The following is a 21,538-nucleotide window of genomic DNA, read 5'->3' on the forward strand; positions in this document are numbered from 1 at the left end:
TGTTCAAAGCCAACAAACCCAAATTCTGCAAAACATGCAGTGCGCCACCTACATGATATTATATCTCTCATCCACCCCTTGGAAGCTGCATTTTAGTCGGCGATATCTTGGCCACCTGGTTCGTTTGTCTGTTTCTGCGAGAAATCACCTGGCCATCGCCGTTCGCTCTAGCTCTGTTGATTAATCGTCCAGATATCCAGCCTACAGAAGAGAAAGAAAAAAAAATCGATTACTATTCTCTCGATATTTTTGGCGCATAGAAACCACACAATCGCGCGCTCAACCGCGGATATCACCGCCAGGTTGAGTTGTCTGGTACCTCTTGGCGCCGACCTTAGCGTGGCCATCAAGGTGCGCACCTGCCTTTTGTCGCCCTGCCGATTGGGCGGTGGGACGAACCAGCCGGCCATCAAGGTTCTCAACCTTTTCAACCCGCACTTGGCGCGCCCACTGAAAGAGGGTCTCCTTTTTATTTTTTTTCGTCATTCTTTTGCCTGCCTCTGTGCCATTCTTCCCTCGTGTGGAAACACACACACACACACACCTCGAGGGTTGAGGCTTTTGTTCAATTTAGCATGCTTTTATTGGAGGGGATATAGGGCCTTGGCAAAGGTGCGGGAGAGGCTTGTCGCCCGTCGAAATGTCTTGATCAAGAATTTTACCTAATTACCTCCCGTGCCGTTCTGTGGGTAAGGTAGATTTGGGAGGGGTCAGATCTCGTTGAAGAATAATCTCTTACCCCCCCAGAACCGAAACCCCCCTCGTGTACCGGTCCTGTCTGACCTCCTTGCGCCGGGCTGAATTCTGTTTTCGCACACAATATACCGCGCCGTGCTTTTGCTGAAAGTCTAGTTGCTGCAGAAAATTTTAAACCCTAGTGTCACGTCCAGTTCATTGGTATTTGGGGGAAAATCTCCCTAGAGTCGTTCTGTCCTTGTTCCCCATTATTGGACCATACTTTGCCTCAAAGGAGACTGAGAGCCGAACTCCGTCGACCCACATAAGCCTCTGTTCAGGTTTTTTTTCTCTCTCTCCTCCTCTTTCGGTAGGGGTGAGCGACTATCAAGGTGCGCAACAAGAACCAAGGAGCCCTACAACCCAAGCATCTGCACGCAATACCCAGCATATTGCCGCCACCAACCCACCTCTCCCCTCTCTTTTCCTTCTCCGGCTCTGGGTTCCGTTTCGCACCTTTAAAAGTCCTAACCCGTCTTCTTATTTGCCGAGCTAGTCAGGTCCTTCATCGAACCTGCATGTCAAAGTCGTCGAAACCCGACTCCTGCAGCATCAGTTACCCGTCTCGCAGGACAACCTAACCTGGCACAGACGCGGAGGCTAGCTCCTCCCGACCTTTGACGACCATGGCGCGGACAACTCTTTTCGTTGCCGTTGCGGCTCTGCTGCAAGGCATGACGTCGGCGCAAACCCCTTCGTCTACCGGAGGCGCACCTAGGCCCGACCCGACGGCCATCTCGCTGTGTTCGGTTAGATCGTCTACGCAGTAAGTCACGGAATGTTACTCTAACTATTCCGCCGGGTGCTGGAAAGTATGCAGTCGACTGCTTCGGCCAGCTGACCATTTATGTTTAGGTATTGCTCTGCGGGCACAACCGAGTATCGTGTTGTTGCTACTCCTACAGGCAGCCTACCAAGTGTTTACACTGCCTGCCACAAGCACGGGAACGATTTGTACTGCCAGTACACTGGCGGCGGCGAGGTTCAGGTTGCTCCCGCGAATGCGGCTGCTGCTCCCACTCCTACTCCAGCTCCTTCAGGAACTTCCGGGGGTGCCTCTCCAACAGGGAACCCCACGGCTGTGTCAGACTGCCATATGCATGGTTCCGATGTGTAAGTTTCGACTCTGCCGTCAAAACACCTTTGCTCCATCATGAAAGAGATCATCCAACTAACATTTGGACAGGTTCTGTATGTGGGGTACGACCGAGTACCAAGTCATGACAAACATCCCGGCTACAGCAACTCAAGATATCCCACCGACGTTTACCGGCTGCCACGCTCACGGCTCGGACACCTTTTGCCTCGGACCCGGCGGTGCCGATGTCGAGGTTCGTGCCCAGGGTGCCGAGGCCGGCGGCGGCGGTCACGCCGGAGAAGGCGATGCGGGCGGTTCAAACCGCCACTGCCACTTCCACGCTGGAGTCGAGTGAGTCTTGTTACCCAACCCCTTGCCACAACCTGGAAATGTCGTGTGTACTAACCTCATGACAGGCACTGTACGGGCGGCAGCGAAGAAATTTCTTGTGAAAAGGTCACCAGAGACTACAACATCCCACTCCGGGTTGGACTGCTGTTCGTCATCATGGCGACGAGCGCCATCGGCGTCTTCTCTCCGATCCTGCTGCACAAGGTGTGGCCGTCCAAGACGCACACGGCGCTGTTGATTCTCAAGCAGTTTGGTACCGGTGTCATCCTGTCGACGGCTTTTGTCCACCTTTACACCCACGCCCAGCTGATGTTTGGAAACAAGTGCCTGGGTGAGCTTGGGTACGAGGCAACGACTTCTGCCATTGTGATGGCTGGCATCTTCCTCTCGTTCCTGGTTGAATACATTGGCAAGCGCATAGTCCTTGCTCGTATGGCCAGGTCTCCGGGTGCCGTGTCGAGACTTTCTCCCGAGACCGTCAGCGTCTTTGTGCTCGAGACGGGAATCATCTTCCATTCGATCTGTAAGTGGAGACTTTTACCATCACTGCTACTTGGTTTCAAATGCTAATTAGTGATTGTCAACACTTGTATCAGTGATTGGTATCACTTTGGTCGTTGCCGGTGACTCGTTCTTCCTGACCCTATTCGTCGTCATCCTTTTCCACCAAATGTTCGAAGGCATCGCCCTCGGCTCCCGAATTGCCGCTCTGGGCGCGCCGTCACCGCATGCCGCGGCAGCTGCCGCCGCGCCGGCGACCGACGGCCCACAAAAGACGGACCCCAACGCCAAGGACGGAAACTCTCTGTCCGACATTGACGCACCCCGCACGACCGTCGCGGCCGCCACGGAACCGGCGAGACAACAGGCGTACTTCTCGCTGCCGAGGAAGCTGCTGCTCGCATCGCCGTTTGCGCTGATCACGCCCATCGGCATGGCGATCGGGATCGGCGTCCTTCAGCACTTCAACGGGAACAACCGAAGCACGCTGCTGGCCATCGGCACGCTCGACGCCCTCTCGGCTGGTATCCTGGTCTGGGTCGGCCTGGTGGAGATGTGGGCCGAGGACTGGATGGTGGAGGGCGCCGAGATGCTCTCGACGGGCATCTTTACGACGGTGCTGGCCGGGTTCGGCTTGGTGTCTGGCGTTGTTATCATGAGCGTGCTGGGCAAGTGGGCTTGATGTGGAGCAAGGCCTCAGCTCCGAGTTGCTGCTCTGTACATAATGACATGTGAATGGATTGTCTTTTGCTCCCTGTCCACCCTGGCCAGGGGTAGGTGACGTTTGTTCGGGTCCAGGTCATTCTTGCAAGGAGAGGTTGACAGGGCCGGTAAATACTCGGGGTTCTTTTTACTTTTATGACTGACGACTTTTTACTTTTTTTTCTTTTTTTTTCTTGTCAAGAAAAAACTGACTTGATAGAGACCGAGATAGACACTCCAGAATAATGACCAAGCTTCACACCTCACCCTCCCGCTTCTTGGTACTACTTACTTGGTACTGCTAACTTGTTGCAGCGCAGGCGGTTGTGCAGGTTGCCGTGGCCAAGCCCAGCCCATCGAGCGAACCGACCTTGGAGGGTTGGGAAGCGAAGCGAGCAGGGTGCTTTCGATAATTCGACGTATTGCACCCAAGAGAAGAAGGTCGTTTGCATTAGGGGCAAGCGGCCCTCGGGCTCTGGCAAGCATGGCAAGCATGGCACCATTTGCAATCGTCTAATTGACCCAAGGATCAAACAAGGGCTGCTGCCTTTGCACCACGATGATTGCAGTACGCGTTGATCGTACTTACCAACTCCAAGGCAACGCGTGCATCTCAGTGGACATTTTCCAAGATGGCCCCACAGATGCGGGGAAGGAAAGGCAGGGAAGTTCCAACTGAGCTTCCCAATTGGGAGTCGAGCTGTAATGCTTTCCCTCTTGGCACTGATGATCGCGCTGGACCCGATTGGAGGATAAGGTCTCATTCCCGGTTATATCGGTGAGGTCTTGGCCTTTTTCTTCGAAATTGCGCTGGATCCCAATCCGCTGTCCGCAGAAAAAAAAAAGGGGAGGGGAAAAAGCTTCCGGCGATGTGGCGCGCTTTTAGAGCAACGAGGGCGACGCTGCCGTTGGTACCTGGCTGGGGTACACGGTACGGCAGGTTGTGCGGTACCGTGGTGGTTGTTGCAAAGCAAAGCAGGATGAATTAAAGGCCAGCACGCCGCCGATCAACTCGTTCTTTCTTTCTGTCCCTCTCACCCCTCCAGCCGCTCTCTTTACGGTCTCCCTGCAGCCTCGTGTCGCGTGAGCTTTTCCCTCAAGGGTTTGTCTTTTTTTTCACTAGACGCCTAGTTTTTTTTAGATATCAACATCTAGATAGCCACTCCCCCCAAAAAAGCAACCATGAGGACCTCCATCGCCGCCGCCGCCGCCGTATGGCTGGCTTCGTTCGCCGCGGCGCAAAAGAAGGACTGCATCAAGCTCGTCTCGGGCGAGAGGCTCGAGGCCGAAATGAAGACGGAGGCCGTGCTCGCCAGGGCGCAGAAGCTGCAGGACATTGCCTACTCGACCGAGGGTCGCAACAGGCAGTGGCAGCAGCCCGGGTTCGAGCTGACGATGCAGTACATCGAGGAGACGCTCGAGAAGGAGGCGCCCGGCTACTACAACGTGGAGCGCCAGCCGACCTTTTTCCAGGTCGCCAAGGACCCGGCCCCCATCGTCATCGGCGGCGCCTCGTACGACTCATCCCCCATGACCACCACCTCGGAGCGCGCCCTGCTCACGGGCACATTCGAGGACGTGCCCGTCGTTGCCGTGGCCAACCTCGGCTGCGACCCCGAGGACTACCCCGACGCGACGGGCGCCCTGACGCTGATCCAGCGTGGCACCTGCAGCTTCGAGCTCAAGTCGCAGCTGTCCAAGGCGGCGGGCGCCGTTGGAGCCATTGTGCGCAACGCGGTCGACAGCCCGACGTTTGGCAACGGTGTCATTGGTGACGCGGTCGACACGCTGGTGCCGACCACCATGATCCGTTACGAAGACGGCGTGGCGATCCTGGCGCAGCTCGAGGCCGGCCCCGCGACGGCGGACCTGTCGATCGAGTACGTCAACCTGACCAGCTACAACGTGGTTGCGACGAGCAAGTGGGGCAACCAGAGCAACGTGGTGATGCTGGGCGCACACGCCGACTCGGTCATCGACGGCCCTGGAGTCAACGACGACGGCTCGGGCACGGTTGCCATCCTCGAGACGGCCGTGCAGCTGGCCAAGTTTGGCGTGCGCAACGCCGTGCGGTTCGCGTGGTGGACGGCCGAGGAGGACGGGCTGCTCGGCTCGTACTACTACACGGACCACACCCCTGCCGCTGAGCTGGCCAAGATCCGTGCCTACCTCAACTTTGACATGATCGGCTCCAGCAACTACGTCTACGGCATCCTGGACGGCGACGGAGACGCCTACGGCCTTGCGGGTCCCGAGGGCTCCGCCGACATTGAGAAGCTGTGGGAGGACTACTTTTCGACCAGGGACATGCCGTCGGACCCGAGCGAGTTCTCGGGCAGGAGCGACTACGCCGGTTTCATCGACCAGGGCATCCCCTCGGGTGGTCTGAGCACCGGTGCCGACGAGATCAAGACGGCCGAGCAGGTTGCCAAGTACGGCGGTGTCGAGGGTGCCATTCTCGACCCCAACTACCACACCGCCTACGACACGGTGGCCAACCTGAGCGCGCCTGCCTTGGGCGTCATGAGCAAGGCCATTGGTTTCGCCGTGGGCACGTATGCAAAGTCGCTCGAGGGCTTCCCGGCCAGGACTCCGGCCGTGGCGAAGAGGAGCAGCAAGCACAGTGCCAGGATCGCCGGGCTGGACGAGGATGCCGAGTCGTTCCAGTACGGGCCGCTCACCCTCTGGAGGATGTAAGAAGAGGGTTGATGTTGATGTTGATGTAGCAAAGTTGTTTTATGCTTAATGCCGTGTATAATGATGAAAAGCCATTATAGGTACCTTTAGTCAGGTAAATAATTCCCATGATTACTCGGGCTGTTTGTTGTAGGCCCCTTGGACAGGGGTATGTAAAGTTGAAAATGTCGACTTGAGCTGGGTGCATTTGAGCGATCACGTTTTTGATATCTAGTTGGGCTTGCTATATTGAGTCTTTTTTAGGAAAAACTAAAAGGACATAATTTTGAAAAAATAGTGGTAATAAAATTGGTATGAAAAACGATGATACTAACAAGGTGATTTACCCAATGGCACAGTGCTAATAGCGCCGTCTATATTGTAAGTGGTTGATGTTCTAGTTCTAATTGCGATTCAAAATTTGCACCAATAAAAAAAAAGAATCTCTTGAAATATAACATGTCAAATACGATACTTGTATACCTATTTACTTGGATTAAGTCCCAATGGCGTAGTTGCCAAGTTGCAGACAGTTGAGGCTCACAGTGTGATACATATTGTGCATTTTCCCATATAAAATCCAGTGATACCCCCCATGCAAAGGGGGCCCCCAACGAACAGCCCCCGAGTAACGTTCTATTTTACTCGACGATCCGCGCGTAAATGTTCCTGAGCTCCATGCGGGCCAGCAGCCAGTCGTCCTTGCCGGGCACGCGCTTCCAGGTCTCGTGCAGGCGGGCGCCGCAGTCCTGGTGGCCCTTGTCGAGGGAGTCGAGGGGCCCGCTCTTGTAGAAGAGGGTCCAGACGACGCGGACCTCGTCGTCGGACACGTGCTCAAAGAGGCCGGCGTCGATCATGTGGATCATCTGGTACGGCTGGGCGCCGACCGAGGCCTGCAGAAAGGCGTAGTAGGCGGCGCCCGAGGCAAAGTGCCACTCGAGCCCGAACTTGTTGACGACGGAGCCGTCGCGCTCGTAAAAGGTGAAGCTGGCCGACGGCAGGAACAGCTCCTGCAGCTCGTCGATCTTGCCCCCGTCCACGCAGTGCAGGTACCGCAGCTTGTTGTGGCGGATTATGCGCTCGGCGGTTTGTTGCTGGGGGGTTGTGGCCATTTTTGCGTCTTGTGTGAGAGAGAAAGAGAGAAAGAGGAATATCGGGCTGCTTGGTGCAAGTTACGTCTGTCGTGTAGATATAAAAGGGGTCCTGGAAAGCTGGGTGCATGTGCTGGAATGGGGGCGGGAGAATATGCTGGGTGTATTAGAGGGGCCGTTCTTGGGTTAAATACCTATACCTAGACTAGCATTGAGTAGAAAAGAGTTGCCGGCGATGCCGCGAATAGGAAAAAGCTCTACATACAGTACATGCCGAATCGGAAAAGTCCTCGGTTTCAAAGTTAAATGGTACGACAAATATAATTGGTAGTAATCTATCGACCTGCAAGCTTTCAGACGCTGCATGCGTACCCCGAAAACCATTTGAACTAGGTCTAGTCTAGGGCGACCACTTTTCATCCCCATGGCAGGGGTGTATAGTTATACTGTACAGGCAAACCCATCAACGAACGTATCACGGGTTTATAGTGGAAAAGGTGCATCATATTTACTCTGCAACTATACATAATGTGTCATCCAGTCGAGTCAGGCGGACTGTAGCGGACATGACTCGAGAGGATTAAGCTTTCCAGGCAGTGCAGCTGCTTACATGATGATAATATAGCTACGGTAGCTGCCCTGCATGCAGCATGCCGTGGTTCGTCACAACCTTGATTGAGGGGTATGAGTTGAGATGAAATGCTCTGCTGTTTTCCACGTTTTGTCGCCACCATCTGCTGTTGTGCCCAAATCACACAAAACACAAAAAAAAAAAAAGATTGCCGCAAAATCAACAAAATCAAGCCTCAAAAGCCCACGTCGTCTTCTCCCACCCCGCCCTCCTGGAAACCTTGGCCTGCAGCCCCTTGGCATCATTCACCGGCTTGCAGCTGTTGTTGCCCATGGTGCCCTGGCCCATCTTGACGTCCTCCCAGCGCAGGGGCCCGGTCAGCTCGAGGTCGAAGCCGACGACCAGCACGGCGGCCATGGAGACGACCTCCTGCAGGACAAAGTGGCGGCCGGGGCAGAGGTGGGCGCCGCCGCCCCAGACCTGGTAGGCGGCCTTTTGCTCCCTGGTCAGCGGCCGCAGGAACCGGTCCGGGCGGAACTCGAGCGCGTCGTCGCCCCAGATCTCCCTGGACCGGTGGCCGATGCCCGTGCTGATCTGCAGATCCGTGCCCTTTTTGAAGAGGTAGGAACGCCCCTCGCCGTCGCGCAGCGTCGCGTCGCCGACCATGCGCCGGTTCTGCACGCCATTGTTGGCCAGCCGCACCGCCTCCTTGAAGCAGGCCGAGGTGAACGGGCACGAGTACTCGACGCGGGCGAGGTTGAAGGACGCCGTCTGCGTGCCGTCGTCGTCGTTTGGCGTCAGGACGGTGGCGGCTTGGAGCTCGGCGCGGACGCGGGCCAGCACGTCCCGGTTCGAGTAGATAAAGTACAAGAACCAGAAGCCCATGGGCCCCGAGTTGGTCACCATGGGGAAGATGGCCCCCGTCTCGATGCGCGGCAGCTCGGCGGCCTCAAAGGTGACGCGCGAGATGGCCGATCGCGCCTTGACCATCCCCCGGGACTCGGTCCTGTCGAACTCGCCGCCAAAGTACCTCGCCATGGCCTCAAAGACCTTGGCGCGGCCGTTCCAGGCCTTGCGCGCCGTGAAGCGGGGCAAGGGGTGCGTCACGAAGGAGGCGACGCCGCCTTCAAAGGCCCTTTATGGTATTGTGTTAGTTTTTATCGGATGGGATGGCCAGGCCTCGGTCAGACAAGTTACAGAAAAAAAAACCGCACCAGAGATACTCATTGAGACTCCTGTCCTTGGAAGTGACAATGCCGTGCGGGCCCATCATGGCCTCGAGCGTGGCGCTGGTGATGAGCTCGCGCGCCCAATAGTACAGGTTCGGGACGGTCAGGGGCGAGCCGTCGCCCGTCTCGCACACCACGCGGGCCAGGGCGTCGGCGGCGTCGCTGGTGACGTCGCGCAGGCGCAAAGGGGCCAGCGACTCGGCGCTGACTCGGTTGAACATGGGGAACCAGGCCGGGTCCTCGTTGACGCGGCGCATGGTGTCGGGCTGCAGCGCCAGGATCTGCTCGCCAAAGTCCTTGCCGAACTCGTCAAAGCTGGCCTCGGACGCGCGCATGGCCGCCGACCCCAGCCGGTGGTCCAGGATCACGTACAGCTTGCCCCAGAGCATCTGCAGGGTCAGGGCGGGGCGGCCGGTTTGTTTGCTGTTTTTTTGGTTGTGTTGGTTGGCATGCTGGGCGGCTAGGAGCCGAGTCTGGGATGGACAAGTGGTGCTTGCTTACTAAAGTCTGTGGTGAAAGTCGTTTTCATATCTCAACAGGTTGATAATGTGCCCGATCAGGGGTATCGATGGCTTGAGGAGCCATGGCTCACTGCTGCTCACGCTCGGGGTGAGGAGCTTGTCCAGGCCAACTAGGAGCGCGGCAACACCGGCCAGCAATAGAATCAGGGTTCCTTTGTTGAGGGGCAGTCCCGAGCCCAAAGATGCAGACTCGAGGATGCTGCTTGAGTTTAAGCTCATTTTGGAAGAGGGTGCCAGTGGTATGAGATACGACAAGACGAATAAAAAATGAGATTGTCTTAAACTGTTTTTGGAAGGAAAAAAAAAAAAAAAAGAAAACCACCGTCGACGTGATTTGAGAGGTGAATTAAACCTTAAATGTCGGGCTGGGTTACCGATGTCTGCAGGCACGACTTATCTACACCAAATCAGGGATTGTCAGCAGGTAAGCAGACTAATATAATCCCTGGTGCCAGACTGCCATGATTTTCCAATGGCGGTTGGCGGTTGTGGGTTGGTTCACAGGCAGGACTATCTCGTGCAGCACTAGACTAACAATTCCAGTAGCCTACAAGTCCAAAGTGCGGTCCTGTAGGATCCGACGACCCCCCCTGCTTGGCGTTTTGGCCCAGCACATTTAGGCAGCTGCTGTGCAAAAACCGGGGAGCCAATTAGGCCGCCAGCAAATGCGCTGGAGCCAATACCTGTCAACCGTAAGACGGATGATACGCAGAACCCTGTCAGGGCTGGGATGGCAGGGATTTCGGCTGACAGGTCCACGAGGAAAATGCTTTCCTTTGGTCAAGGCAACCTGGACCAGAAGCCCCCGAGAGTCCGTCCCCAAGCGACCCGGTCGTTCCGGCATGGCAACCCACCACAATCCAGCATCGGGTTTTTCTCCCCACGCGGCAAGGCTGGGCTTGGCCAATTTAGTGACCAGCATTTCGCGATGTCGGAACAATTTTCCTCAACGTTGAAACCAAGCCTTTTGCGTCCCAATGACCATCATTTGGACGGTGCTTCTTTCCAAATGCATGCAACCTACAGAATAGCCCTGCTGCCCTTCAAGAAGCCACCCGTCTCATCTGAATTTGGTCAGAACGCAGCACCTGGTCAGAAATACCAACATGTCGCACAAAAATACCAGCATGCAAACAATACAGCACGAGGCGTCGGGCTCAGCTAGTCATGGATCTGCCAAAGTCAGACGAAAGTATAAGTTATTGGTGCATTTTAAGCAGCCACGAGCGCAGTAACAAAATTGAAATAGGCTTTTTGTACAAGCTATGAGAAATCACTCTGCTAAATATTGGGTATCTCTTGGGTATTTAAATCTTCCACACAGCACAGCACGCATTAACAATTCGAGCCTGGCCCGCCTACACTTGCCATCTGCTGGCCGCCCGCCCCCGACACGGCCTCATCAAACGAAGGCGGCGCCCCAGACTCGCAAGGTGGACGGATCCACGACTCGGATCGCCCCTCCAACGGCGACGGCGTCCACTCACCCTGCGCATTCCCAGGCGTGGCAACCTGCGGCGCACCGCCGGGCCCGTCCTCGGACGGCGGCAGGACCGTCACCACCTCGCTGATGGGAATCTTGACCTCCTCGCCCGCGACCAGGGCCTCGATCTCGTACTCGAACCGGTAGTGCTGGCGGACGTTGAACGTCGCAAACGTCGGCGTCAGCAGCGGCAGCAGAAGCCGCCCCGCGCCCTGCCCCCCGCCCCCGAGGCTGAACCCGGCCTCCGCCCCAACCTCCAGCGCCGGCCACTCGTCCGCGCAGGGAACGTAGACGGGCGCCTGCCGCTCGCAGACGGCCCTCCACTCTTTGCGCCCCAGCAGGTGCCTCCCCGGCAGCCCGGCCCCGCGCGGCGGCCAGATGCTGGCGCACTCGCTGGCGCGCGCGCACGTCTGCCGCCTCGGCGCGCCGTCGGCCCAGCCGCCGCGGCACTGCACGACGGCGAGGCTCTGCACGCGCAGCACCAGCGACAGCAGGCGGACGGTGGGGGCGGGGCTGCCGCGCACGGCCGGGGAGGACCGCCGGGCGTCGGGGATGAAGCGCACGCAGATGGGCAGCGGCGTCGGGTTGCCCGGCTGCACGACGGTCGGCGACGTCAGCTCCCACTGGCCCCAGAGCATGGGCACCCGGCGCGACCCGACGGCGGACTGCGCCCTCTGCAGCAGCGAAAGCCGGGCCGAGGGCCCGTCCATGCCCGGCAGCAGGCGGAACGACTGCACAAAGGCCAGGCGGCGGCGCTTGACGGGGCGCAGGTCCGCGATGGGCGGCGCGTGGTTCGGCGTGCGGATCCCGACGGGCAGCGTGGCCGCGACGGTCCTGCCGGAGCTGCCGCCGTGGGTGCGGTACTGCAGCACCGCCTCGAGGTAGTACTCGATGCGGGCCGACGAGCGGCCGCCGGTGCGGGAAAAGGTCTGCGGGAGCGCGTAGCGGCCGGTGGTGCAGTCGGGCGGCACGGGCACGAACGAGTGCTGGTTGCCGCCGAGGCCGAGGTCGGGCCGCTCCAGCTCGACGTGCGTGGGGACGTCGACGGCAAAGGCCCACGACTGCGCCACGCCGCCCGGGCCCTCGGCCACGTGCAGCGGGCCCTCGAACAGCACCCGCGTGTGCCTGCCGCCCTGGAGCAGCCGCACCTCGCCCGTGTACGTCTTGTCCTTGCCGCCCGACGACTCGTCCACCCTGACGAGCGACCGCCCGTGCAGCGACAGCCGGATCGAGCCGTGCGGGGCCACGATGGGCGCCTGCCGGACCACCCTGCCGATTATGGTGTCGCCGGGGCTGAAGGAGTGCTTGTCGCCGGTGTCGAGCTGGATGTTGAGCTGCGGGCTGGTGGTGCGAAATATGGGTTCTGGTGACGAAAACATTGTGGGCTATTGCCGAGACTAGACAAGTCGTTTCGCCAATGTTTGTTCTTCTAATCTAGATGGGAAAGTACGCAAAGAAAATAAACAGGTGAGAATCGGACCACGTCGTCGCTTTAAGCGAATCGACGACAGGGTGGCCAAGCATTTGTTGTCCGTATCCAACGCCAGTCAAACTTGACGAGAAAAGCAGCGCAGTGCCTCCCCAAATATTAGCCCGTTTCCCCACGGGGCGCAGCCGTTGAGGTGTTTGCCAATCCTCGGTACCGATGCCAAGCAACAAAGCCAAGATATGTCAGGCACGCTGCCCTCCATTAACATGTGAGAAGTTATTTCCACTTTCTGCTTAGCCTTGACGCCAAGCCGTTGTTTGCTGGGGATTGCGGCGCAGTCATGACATGAATCCGAGCATCGTCAGGTGACTTCTGGACCCCTTTTTCTCGGCAATCACCAATTAATATACCCTTGTTTGCTGTTGCTGTTGCTGTAGCTGTAACCTAGTTCTAGACTAGTTGGAATATTGAATGATCCAGGCTCCAAGTTGGATTAAAGTCTTTCGATAACCAAAAAGCCCCGTTTAAATGCTGAACCCCGTCGCTGCCAATCTATTGCACCATTCCAACTTTTTTCCATCCCCGAACCTTTGCCGATATTAGCATATATCCATTCGCTCACATCATACACTTGCAGATCGTACACTTCATGCCCAAAAGTCCCTCTTGTGACCGCGGCGATCCTCCCGCCACTAACCGCCCGCCCTGGCTGTATGCATCCAAGGAGACGAGAACAGCAGCTACGCTTCCACCGACGTTGAGCAGATCAACCAGAGCCGCTTGCATGGTGAACCCAGGTCCCTGTCCAAACCATCGGCGTCACCTTGTCGCTCGTTGTGCTCGACCGTTGTGTTCCATCAGTAGCCGCACCGCTGCTTGCATCCCCTACTTGGCTCGGGTATTCTTGGGGATCTCGCCGCTTTCAAGCCCGGTCAGGCGCTGCTCCGACGTATTCTTGTCTTGCAAGCCCTCATCTGATGCTCGTGGCTTCGCAGCAGCTGTACCGCATCGCTCCTCGTGATAGTTTCCCACCAACCGAAGCTGGTCAACCCGCAGGAGACGGCCCTCAAAGCTCTCAGGGACGTTTGGCCACTGAAAATGACCAGCATCAGCTTCCAATTCCCTGCTGTTCTCCTCTGGATCCTTTCAAGTCTACCGATATAGCACAGGGAGATTGGAAATCCATAGCTAGGCCTTGCGTCATGAAAATTCGAGATAGTCATACACCATTAACGAGGGGGAAGAGGACCCCGGGGTCCGTCTCCACGAGGGTCGTAGTTATTGAACGAGCCAGGTTTCGTCCAGATGCGCGGCGAAGCAGGCAGACTCATGGTCTCGGCGCCGGCGAAATCCCTGCCGGGAGGAGACGGCAGACCCGCACTGAAAGGGCGAGAGAGGGCCACGCCCTCGCCGCCGGACGACACCGCAGTCGAACCGCTCGTCTGCTGACCCGTCTCGTGCCCTGTCTTCATGTCCGCCATGGCAAAGCTCTCGACGTCGTCGGCCTTGAGCCCCACCGTCGTCACCGTTGCGTTCTTGGCCGACATTCCGTCGTCCGAGATCCTCACGTAGGGCGCGTTGCGGGCGTCTTCGTCGTCGGCGCCAATGACGGTGGGCTCGAGCAGGCTGCCGCTCATGGTCCGCAGCCGACGGGGCACCGCACTGCGCGGGGCGTGGCGGTCGTGCTGCTGCCGCTGGGCGTCGGTCGAGCCCGAGGTGCCGCTTCCCAGGCTGCGGCCGGCCCAGCTCCACGCCTGTGGGATGGTGCGGACGATGAACTTGCGCATGCCAGGTAGGCAGGCGCACACGATTCCGACCGAGGACTCCACCATGCTCCAGGTGGCGCTGTTGGACATCATCATGCCGGGGTTGTCACTCGAGGCGGTCGTGTCCTATAATGACGAGTTGTACAGTTGGTCAGGTGGACTTTGTTGGGGGAAAGGGTCTTTAAAGTCACACGAGAAGATAATTTTGGGGGAGCGGGTTACTCACAAGGATCCTAGCCCGGACTATGCTTACACCCGTAGCGCTGCAGTGAATAGGATGTCGGTTAGTTATGGTTTGTTTGTGCCTCTCCGTTACCGAGAGAGCATGTGCTCGGGTCAGAAAATTGCGCTTACATGATACCCAGGGAAAACATAGCGGCCACACCCAGCTTTGTTGGTAGAGATCTATGCAACCTTGCTATCTGGGATAGAGGTAGGGCGAGGATCCAAAAGTCTAACAGCATGCTCGAGATGGCCTGCGCCCTAAATCCCAAGAATCCACTGGTTAAACACGACTCATCCAGAAACAGCATCCTCATTACCACAAACGGAGAAGAAGCACTCACCACAGGAGTTGCCCGGATTGTATACAGCTGCCAGGACTGTCCTCTGCCCACTGAGTCCAGGAATAACTGATGGGTGTGCACTGGCCGATGGAAAGGCCCACGATGATAATGCCGATGACGAGATTAACCCACAGCGTGCCCAACAGCAGAGGCCGCATGGGACAGAGGCCAAAGAAGTACGACACTGAACCGACGAGCCCAAAGACGCGAAGGTAAAAGAACAAGAAGGATGCCTTGAGGAAGGCGTGGCTGGACATGTAGATCGGCTCGGCGACGTAGATCCAGTAGCCGGTGTCGATGAGCTGCTGCTTCGACAGGGTCCACAGGTCGCGACCCAGCGCGGCCCGCTGCAGCGGCACTCCGATTATGATGCCCATGACGATGGTGCAGAACCAGGCCAGGAGCAGGCACAGGTCGTCCCAGCCGGCTTCGGGCATGGTGGGAAGCCAGCCTCCCCGGACAGTGTTGCGGGGGAACTCGACCTTGGACAACAGTCTCAGCAGGGCAAACGGCGTGCAGAGGGCGATCATGGCCCAGTTCACTCGCCGGTTTTCTGCCGTCTTGTCGCGACTGGCTTGGCTGCATGCATTCTTGCTAACCTTGAGCGTGTCTTTTCTCGGGGGGAATTCACCACACGGGCATGTCTTTAGGTTAGGTCCCGATGTATTACAGGCTTTTCAAAACTGTTTAAGCACAGCGTGCCAGACTCTAGTATCCGCAGGGAACTCACCCAGCTGGTCATTCAACCCGCAAGAACCCCTGACGCAGGTCACGAGGCTGACGGACACGGCTTCGTCACTGCAGATGCACGTCGTGTTGCCCGCAACACAACTAGAAAGCTGGACAGCATTCACAAAACAAGGGTACTACAACGTGACAAAGAAAGGAAACCACATCAGTTAGCACTGCCGTAGGGACAAAAAGAGTCAAGGTAAAACTTACTGCACATTTGGGCAGCTGGTACAGGGCCTTTTCGAGGTTCCCCTCGATCGCGGCCGAGCGAGCCACCGAAACGAATGACAGCAACAACAAAAGCTGCTGCGCGAACTCCAAATTGAGTCGCATGGTGAACTTGAAGCAACGGCTGCTGAGTGGATGGGGATCACACGTGGCTGGTGCAGCTCTGGGGAAAGACACCACAGAGAGCAGCAGGATTGGGTTTTGTTCCAATCGCCAAGTACGAGACTAGGCGCAGTCCAGTCCCTAATTGGTGCGCTGCCTCGAAAGGGCCTGGCTTGCCTGGCAAGCCTGGTAAGGTTCGTGGAGACCTGAGCCATCACAACTGTAGCGGCGGACGCCACGCCTGGCCGCACGTCTGTGATCGGCGGCTTGATCGGAGATGGTGCACGAGCTGGTTTTCCCCTTTTTGGCATCAGCTCCAGAGCCGGCGTGTCTGGGTGGCCGCCAAGGGCCTGAGCGATCCCAGCCCTAGTGCGCCGCCAACTCGAGTCCATGCGGGCAGGGCCAGGGGCCCAGACTAGTCGAGCTCCAGGAGACTAAATCGGAAGAGCCGCGGGGCGATGGTGTAATGTCAGGTTGAGACTGGGCTGCCTTGGCTGCCTCTTATACAACGACCTCGGGACCGACTCGAGTTGTGTGGATGGTGCTGGGCTACTAGGTTGCGAAGTCAGTGGCGCCAAGATTCGTTGGTGATTGATCGAGTTTGGCCCTGAAATCAAGGCTGAGAGGCTTACAGATCAATCGGGAAAGCTTTGGCCTGGAGAAAGCGTTTTCTTGCAAGTTGCATTCTACCGTTATGCGTATGTCAGTGCTGTCTCTGGCAGATGGGCGTGGGACGTGACACGGGACGCTAAGATACAAGATGACCAGGCAGATACACATGGCCCTAGACTACTATAGACAGTCCGGGCTAGTCTTGACCAATCTTGGTCACAATTTAGGAAATCAACGCTGTTGATCATCCTGGTCAACATGCTTCTATTGTCAATAATAGTACCTGGCATGTTCACGCCAGACTGCCCCGAAAATACCAAAGGATCCTCCTTTGCGAAAAAGGCGACACTCAAACCTTGCAAGTAAAGAGCCGAAAAAGATTCGCATCAATGTTGATCATCATCTCGAGGGTGACGAGGTACGCGATGAACATTTGCTGACAGCTTGTGGACAAGACAAGGTCGTGCTCTTTTTGAGGGTGCACGGTCAACGGCCGGCCGTCAGATGTCGTATAGCGCGACGCGGAGAAATTCTTATGTTTTGCATTGTCTGCCATAGATTGAGGTATGTGCTCTTTTTGTGAAAGCATTGTCAGATATGGATTCGGGCACGTGTATGGAGTCGTCGCGCCTTGTTCGCAATGTCCGCGGCAGTAGTGTTTCTCCGGAATGTGATGCTGGTGCACTGCTGCCCGGTTGACAAGATATTCTTGATGGTTCTGGGAGGAGCAAAAGTACCTAGGTAAGGTAGGTAAGGTAAGTAGGTACCTACCTAGGTTGGAACAGGATCGGTGAAGTCGAGTTGGAGAACAAAGGAAAACGAGGATCGGTCCCCGCCAGTTGATTGCATGCAAGAGGCGCAAACTGGAGCAACAAAAAGTGACCTCAACCAATCATCCCTAGAAAAGATGCAGGCAACAATGGAAGATGCTTCGTTTGGGAAGGTGCGACTGTCAACCGGCAGCTACCCAAATGACCAACACAGTAAATTAAATTAAATTAAATTGGCCAAATTATAACAAAACTCAGGATATGATCGGTCTGCCATACTGAACCTAAACTGGTAATCGTCAAGAAATATACAAAAGAAAAAAACGCCAACATCAACAACGTCCCCTCAAAACAGCATACATGCCGCAAAAACAGCAATCACAACAGCACAGCCAGAACCGCGAACAGCAAAGCCACCCGCGTCCAAGACACGAGTCGGCACGGCACTCGGGCCGCCAACGCCGCCCGTTTCAGCACCAGACGGCAAACCACCAGCGCCATCGCCGGCCGCACTAGCAGCCGAGGGCTGAGCAGTACCGAGCGGCGACAGGCTAGCAGTGTACGTCCAAGTACCGCCGGCTGAGACTGCTCCAGTCGACGTCGCGACCGACTGTGAATCGACTTGCTCACCAATTGCCCTGCTGCTGGCCATGGTCAACCAGCTTCCAAGGCTGCTGTCGTCGCTCGCGGCGCCATCCTGACATGTGCTGCAGTGTGCGTTTGGCTCTTGGACCGCAGCGCTGCCGTCCTGGGGCCCTCCTGTCGGTACGGGCGGGGATGGTGCACCGTTGTTGTGTTGGGCGATCGAGGATGGGCAGTATGTCGCTCCTGCGGTGTGCGTGATGATGGTGTCGCTGGCGTAGTGAATGTGGTTCGGCAGGTGGGCTGTCGCGCTGGGTGGCAGGTTGCTGTCGGTGGCTTGGTCTTTGGTGGTCTGGGTCTCGTCGACGCTGGGGGATGGGTGCGAAAATGTTACATCAGAAGCTGGGGCCGCTGTCACGCTTGGGGTAGATTCTCGGATGGTGCTGTCCACAATCCCGTCGATGCTGGAGGGTGACTTTGATGGTGCTGTGGCGAATTCTGAAGCCGAGGGTGCTGTCATCTCCAGGGTGTTTGTCTGCACATATCCGGCGGTGCTGTCCAGAGTCGCAACGCTGGAAGACAAGGACAAAGGGGTCATTTCTGATGCTGAAGTTGGCGATGGTGAGCTTGGAGTGTATTGGCTGTTTGTCTGCGCATCTTGAGTGGTGCTGTCCAGAGTCTCGGAGCCTCCTGTGATTGTATCAAGGGGGGAGGTTGTCACGGGACTGCTCTGCGATCGACCGTCTGTGGAGCTAACAGACGTTGCGGTTCCATCGGTGCTGGCGATGGCGGTAGTGGTGCAGGTGGAAGTGGTACAGCTGGTGGTGGAAGTGGTACAGCTGGTGGTGGGCGTTCCGGGATCACCGAGGATGTCAGAGGTAACCTGGATACCCGTGACTGTCGCTGTATACGTGCCAGAGCCAGTCTCGGTGACCTCAGAAATGGAGTTGGTGCCGATGATGGTGGTACTGCCAGGATCACTGGATGCTTCGGAAGTGCCCTGGCCGCCCGCAGCACTCGACGCGGGCGTACTGGAACCAGTGTCGGTGGTCTCAGAGGTGGCTCTCGTGGTTGCTGAGCTCTGTGAGGCAGATGGTTCTTCAGATGTGGTGGCCGAGGTTGTCTGTGAAACTAGCTCAGTCGTCGTGACGCTACCTGTCGCATCGAGAGAACTCTCGGGGGTTGTCTGGGATACATCGGTCGTCTGCTCTGAGCTCGTCAAAGCAACAGCGCTGGACACAGATATCTGGGTCATGGTTGGCGTGCTGCCGGACGTCATGACCACATCTGAGGTGCCAGTGACTGCAGGAGTGATGGTCGCTGTTGGGTCGTCCGTTGCGTCTGCCCCAGTTTGTGTCGACGTCTGGGTTTCGGTGATGGTCAAATCCTCCGAACCAGCAGTTTCTATTGTGGTAGATGCTACCGACAGAGTCTCCTGCGTGAGCGTATCAAGAGTGACGGCTGCCTCTTGATCAGTGGCGGTAGAGGTCTGAGCATCGCTGATCACAGTGTCGGGGTTTCCGGTTGTTTCAGGAGCACCAGTAGCCTCAGCGGCAGAAGAAGTCGCATCGACAGTGCTGGAAGAAACCGACGTGCTGGCCGAAGCCACAGTCGACTCTGTGCTGGCGGAAGGATCCGGCGAGGGAAGCGGCTCGCTGCCGTCACCCAGCGCATTGCCAGTCTGCGGATTGCGGTAAAAGTTGCCAGGCTCATCACCCAGACACTCGCCAACAGTGACGAGCTCGAACCCCGCGTCGAGAGCTATGGCGATAAAGTCCTCAAAGAGACCGTTGGCAGTGGCTTCCTCGTTATCGTGGAGCCGCACAATGTACGAGGCGACAGCGCGGTCGGAATTGTCCAGCGTCTCCCTGAACAATGCCACCAGGTCCGCGGGGTCTGCAAACTCGTCATTGTCAAACGAGTCGATGTTGAAGTCGACAACGTGGTAGGCGAGCGGGCGTATGCTATCGAGGCAGTCGCCGCCGTCAAAGTCGCACCTGGTGAAGGGCGCGCGAAAGTAGGTGGGCACCACGCCGAGCACCTCGACAAACGCGGCCTCCATCTCGAGCAGGTCCGCGCGCACCTGCTCCGCGGTGAACCTGCGCAGGTCGTCGTGGCGGTACGAGTGGCTGCCCAGCAGGTGGCCCCGGTCGTACATGAACCTGGCCAGCTCGTGGTACAGGGGCTGCGCCAGACCGCCGCCCTCAAAGTCGCCCGTCATGAAGAAGGTGGCCCGGAGGTTGTACCGGAGCAGCGTGCCGAGGATCTCGGGCGTGTAGGGCGAAGGGCCGTCTTCAAAGGTGAAGGCGATCTGGCCGGCCTTTACGCAGGGGAAGTCGTCGCGCCCGAGCTGCTCGCCCCACGGCACGGGGCCAAACCTCGGGCGGGGCATGTCCTGGGTTTCTTGCCGCGGCCACAAGGTGCCGGACGAGAAGCCCCAGGCCAGTGGCATCAGGGCGGCAAGGGCCAGGAGTGCACGGGTGGTGTTGGGCATTTTGACGGCACGGCAGAGGCGGGAATGGGTGTATTGACCAAGTTAATGCCGGCTGACCTGTGGGCAAGCAGTCGTCCAGAAAGCAGCTTGAGTGGAGATGGGATGTAAAAGGTCGCTGGAAGATGGGAATGAGCCCAAGGTTTATAACCAGTACGGCTTTCCTGTGACTGTATAAACACGAGAAAAAGCCTCGATTGAGAAGACAGGACTGGAGGGCCATTTTTTCCAATATTGTCACACAATATTCAGCTTTCTCCTGTACTTGAAATGAAGACAGGGCAGCTTGGAAATTGTAGTCGACCTGTCAACTTTGCTATGTTGCAGCTTACTTTCAGCTGGTCCAAAGGCAGAGAATATCAGGGGGCAAGAGTAACATGTCACATAAACAACGCAACAGTCAGGTTCACTGGCAACAATATAGCGATGCCACATCGTCATGGAGAGGGTGGTTAACTCGGCAGTCTCAGCTGCAGCAGGGCCCCGGCACTATTGATAAAGTTGATGATAATATTTTGGCCAATTTCACGGTCATGATGCAGAGTCCAAAAACGGGAGACTTTCCCACAGGGTTGCTAATTGTGTTGTGATTGACTGCAAATGCTAATGGAATCACCAGAAAACACGACAAGAAACAAACAATCCCTGCTCGCTAGGCAAAAGTTGGCTTTTTCGTATACCAACTCGGCAGCTCTTCACTATTGATCCGACCAAAGCTCCCGCAGGCCAGTCACCAAACCGAGCTGCAACAAGAAGAGAGAAGAGATTCGGGACGCAGACAAGAGTGGCTTGGCACTTCATTCAGCAGCCCGCTCGGCAGCCGCTGCCAATCAAATCGCCCAGAAGGATGTTGTGACGTGTCAGAGCCCCATTGCAAAAACAACCACATTAATCCCCGAAATTGCCGTCACAGCATCCCTCCGACTGTGAACAAACGGGCCCCTCAATGCTCGCTGCACCGACCGCGCCGGACGGTGCGGCTGCCCACGATGGTCTGCACGCCGCAGCTCGCGACCTGCCCGCAGAGGACCGGGGCGCAGGGCACGCGCACCGTCGTCCAGAACGTGTAGGCCTCGCCGCACTGGGTGCAGGTGTAGACGGTGCGGGTGTACTGGCACATTTTCGTCTTGTTGTCTTTTCTTTTTGCTGTTGGTCGTGATGCTGGCAGGAGTGATGTTTTCTTTTCTTGGAATGCCGAGAGTCGTTGTTTTAACAGATATGTGTGTGGATAGGTTCAAGTAGCAGATCATGCTCGATCATGACTCTGCAGTTTTCTATTTATCTTCATCTGACTAGGTGAGTCGCCCTTGGTCAGCCTTGAA

General features: G+C 57.0%; 7 protein-coding genes across 7 annotated transcripts; 2 read left to right on the top strand and 5 right to left on the bottom strand.

Annotated features, from left to right (window-relative positions):
* Positions 1 to 1,191: 1,191 nt before the first annotated feature.
* MGG_01862 (zinc/iron transporter) lies at positions 1,192 to 3,666 on the top strand. Its single transcript, XM_003714835.1, has 5 exons — positions 1,192 to 1,501; positions 1,591 to 1,848; positions 1,922 to 2,164; positions 2,230 to 2,687; positions 2,761 to 3,666. The coding sequence occupies exons 1-5, from the start codon at positions 1,362 to 1,364 to the stop codon at positions 3,345 to 3,347; spliced, it is 1,686 nt and encodes a 561-aa protein (XP_003714883.1). The 5' UTR covers positions 1,192 to 1,361; the 3' UTR covers positions 3,348 to 3,666.
* Positions 3,667 to 4,200: 534 nt separating this feature from the next.
* Positions 4,201 to 6,186, top strand: MGG_01863 (aminopeptidase Y). The gene has a single exon (XM_003714836.1). It carries the CDS (start codon positions 4,550 to 4,552, stop codon positions 6,062 to 6,064), a length of 1,515 nt encoding a protein of 504 aa, XP_003714884.1. The 5' UTR covers positions 4,201 to 4,549; the 3' UTR covers positions 6,065 to 6,186.
* Positions 6,187 to 6,504: 318 nt separating this feature from the next.
* MGG_01864 (uncharacterized protein) lies at positions 6,505 to 7,262 on the bottom strand. The gene has a single exon (XM_003714837.1). The coding sequence runs from the start codon at positions 7,153 to 7,155 to the stop codon at positions 6,685 to 6,687; it is 471 nt and encodes a 156-aa protein (XP_003714885.1). The 5' UTR covers positions 7,156 to 7,262; the 3' UTR covers positions 6,505 to 6,684.
* Positions 7,263 to 7,622: 360 nt separating this feature from the next.
* On the bottom strand, positions 7,623 to 9,946 carry MGG_01865 (uncharacterized protein). The gene is made up of 3 exons (XM_003714838.1): positions 9,436 to 9,946; positions 8,920 to 9,357; positions 7,623 to 8,840 (listed from the first exon to the last, which is right to left on the bottom strand). The coding sequence occupies exons 1-3, from the start codon at positions 9,672 to 9,674 to the stop codon at positions 7,934 to 7,936; spliced, it is 1,584 nt and encodes a 527-aa protein (XP_003714886.1). The 5' UTR covers positions 9,675 to 9,946; the 3' UTR covers positions 7,623 to 7,933.
* A 670-nt stretch (positions 9,947 to 10,616) lies between these two features.
* MGG_01866 (uncharacterized protein) lies at positions 10,617 to 12,481 on the bottom strand (the record flags this gene model as incomplete). The annotated part of the gene is made up of 2 exons (XM_003714839.1): positions 10,818 to 12,481; positions 10,617 to 10,628 (listed from the first exon to the last, which is right to left on the bottom strand). The coding sequence occupies exons 1-2, from the start codon at positions 12,315 to 12,317 to the stop codon at positions 10,617 to 10,619; spliced, it is 1,512 nt and encodes a 503-aa protein (XP_003714887.1). The 5' UTR covers positions 12,318 to 12,481.
* A 698-nt stretch (positions 12,482 to 13,179) lies between these two features.
* Positions 13,180 to 15,764, bottom strand: MGG_01867 (uncharacterized protein; the record flags this gene model as incomplete). The annotated part of the gene is made up of 6 exons (XM_003714840.1): positions 13,180 to 13,503; positions 13,602 to 14,259; positions 14,387 to 14,396; positions 14,700 to 15,372; positions 15,430 to 15,538; positions 15,642 to 15,764. The coding sequence occupies 6 exons, from the start codon at positions 15,762 to 15,764 to the stop codon at positions 13,253 to 13,255; spliced, it is 1,824 nt and encodes a 607-aa protein (XP_003714888.1). The 3' UTR covers positions 13,180 to 13,252.
* A 1,725-nt stretch (positions 15,765 to 17,489) lies between these two features.
* MGG_01868 (chitin deacetylase) lies at positions 17,490 to 20,219 on the bottom strand (the record flags this gene model as incomplete). Its single annotated transcript, XM_003714841.1, has 1 exon — positions 17,490 to 20,219. The coding sequence occupies one exon, from the start codon at positions 20,217 to 20,219 to the stop codon at positions 17,490 to 17,492; it is 2,730 nt and encodes a 909-aa protein (XP_003714889.1).
* Between the last annotated feature and the right edge of the window lie 1,319 nt (positions 20,220 to 21,538).

Source organism: Pyricularia oryzae, chromosome 2 (assembly GCF_000002495.2).
Source record: "Pyricularia oryzae 70-15 chromosome 2, whole genome shotgun sequence".
Taxonomy (NCBI): domain Eukaryota; kingdom Fungi; phylum Ascomycota; class Sordariomycetes; order Magnaporthales; family Pyriculariaceae; genus Pyricularia; species Pyricularia oryzae.

Bases quoted from the DNA above. Each gene is read 5' to 3' on its own strand.
- MGG_01863 (XM_003714836.1), top strand. From the start codon at position 4,550: ATGAGGACCTCCATCGCCGCCGCCGCCGCCGTATGGCTGGCTTCGTTC.
- MGG_01864 (XM_003714837.1), bottom strand. From the start codon at position 7,155: ATGGCCACAACCCCCCAGCAACAAACCGCCGAGCGCATAATCCGCCAC.
- MGG_01865 (XM_003714838.1), bottom strand. From the start codon at position 9,674: ATGAGCTTAAACTCAAGCAGCATCCTCGAGTCTGCATCTTTGGGCTCG. The intron at 9,358-9,435 runs GTAAGCAAGCAC...CCAAAAAAACAG, and splicing joins GACTTTCACCACAGACTTTA to CAAACAAACCGGCCGCCCCG. The intron at 8,841-8,919 runs GTGCGGTTTTTT...AATACCATAAAG, and splicing joins AGTCTCAATGAGTATCTCTG to GGCCTTTGAAGGCGGCGTCG.
- MGG_01862 (XM_003714835.1), top strand. From the start codon at position 1,362: ATGGCGCGGACAACTCTTTTCGTTGCCGTTGCGGCTCTGCTGCAAGGC. The intron at 1,502-1,590 runs GTAAGTCACGGA...ATTTATGTTTAG, and splicing joins TCGGTTAGATCGTCTACGCA to GTATTGCTCTGCGGGCACAA. The intron at 1,849-1,921 runs GTAAGTTTCGAC...ACATTTGGACAG, and splicing joins CATATGCATGGTTCCGATGT to GTTCTGTATGTGGGGTACGA.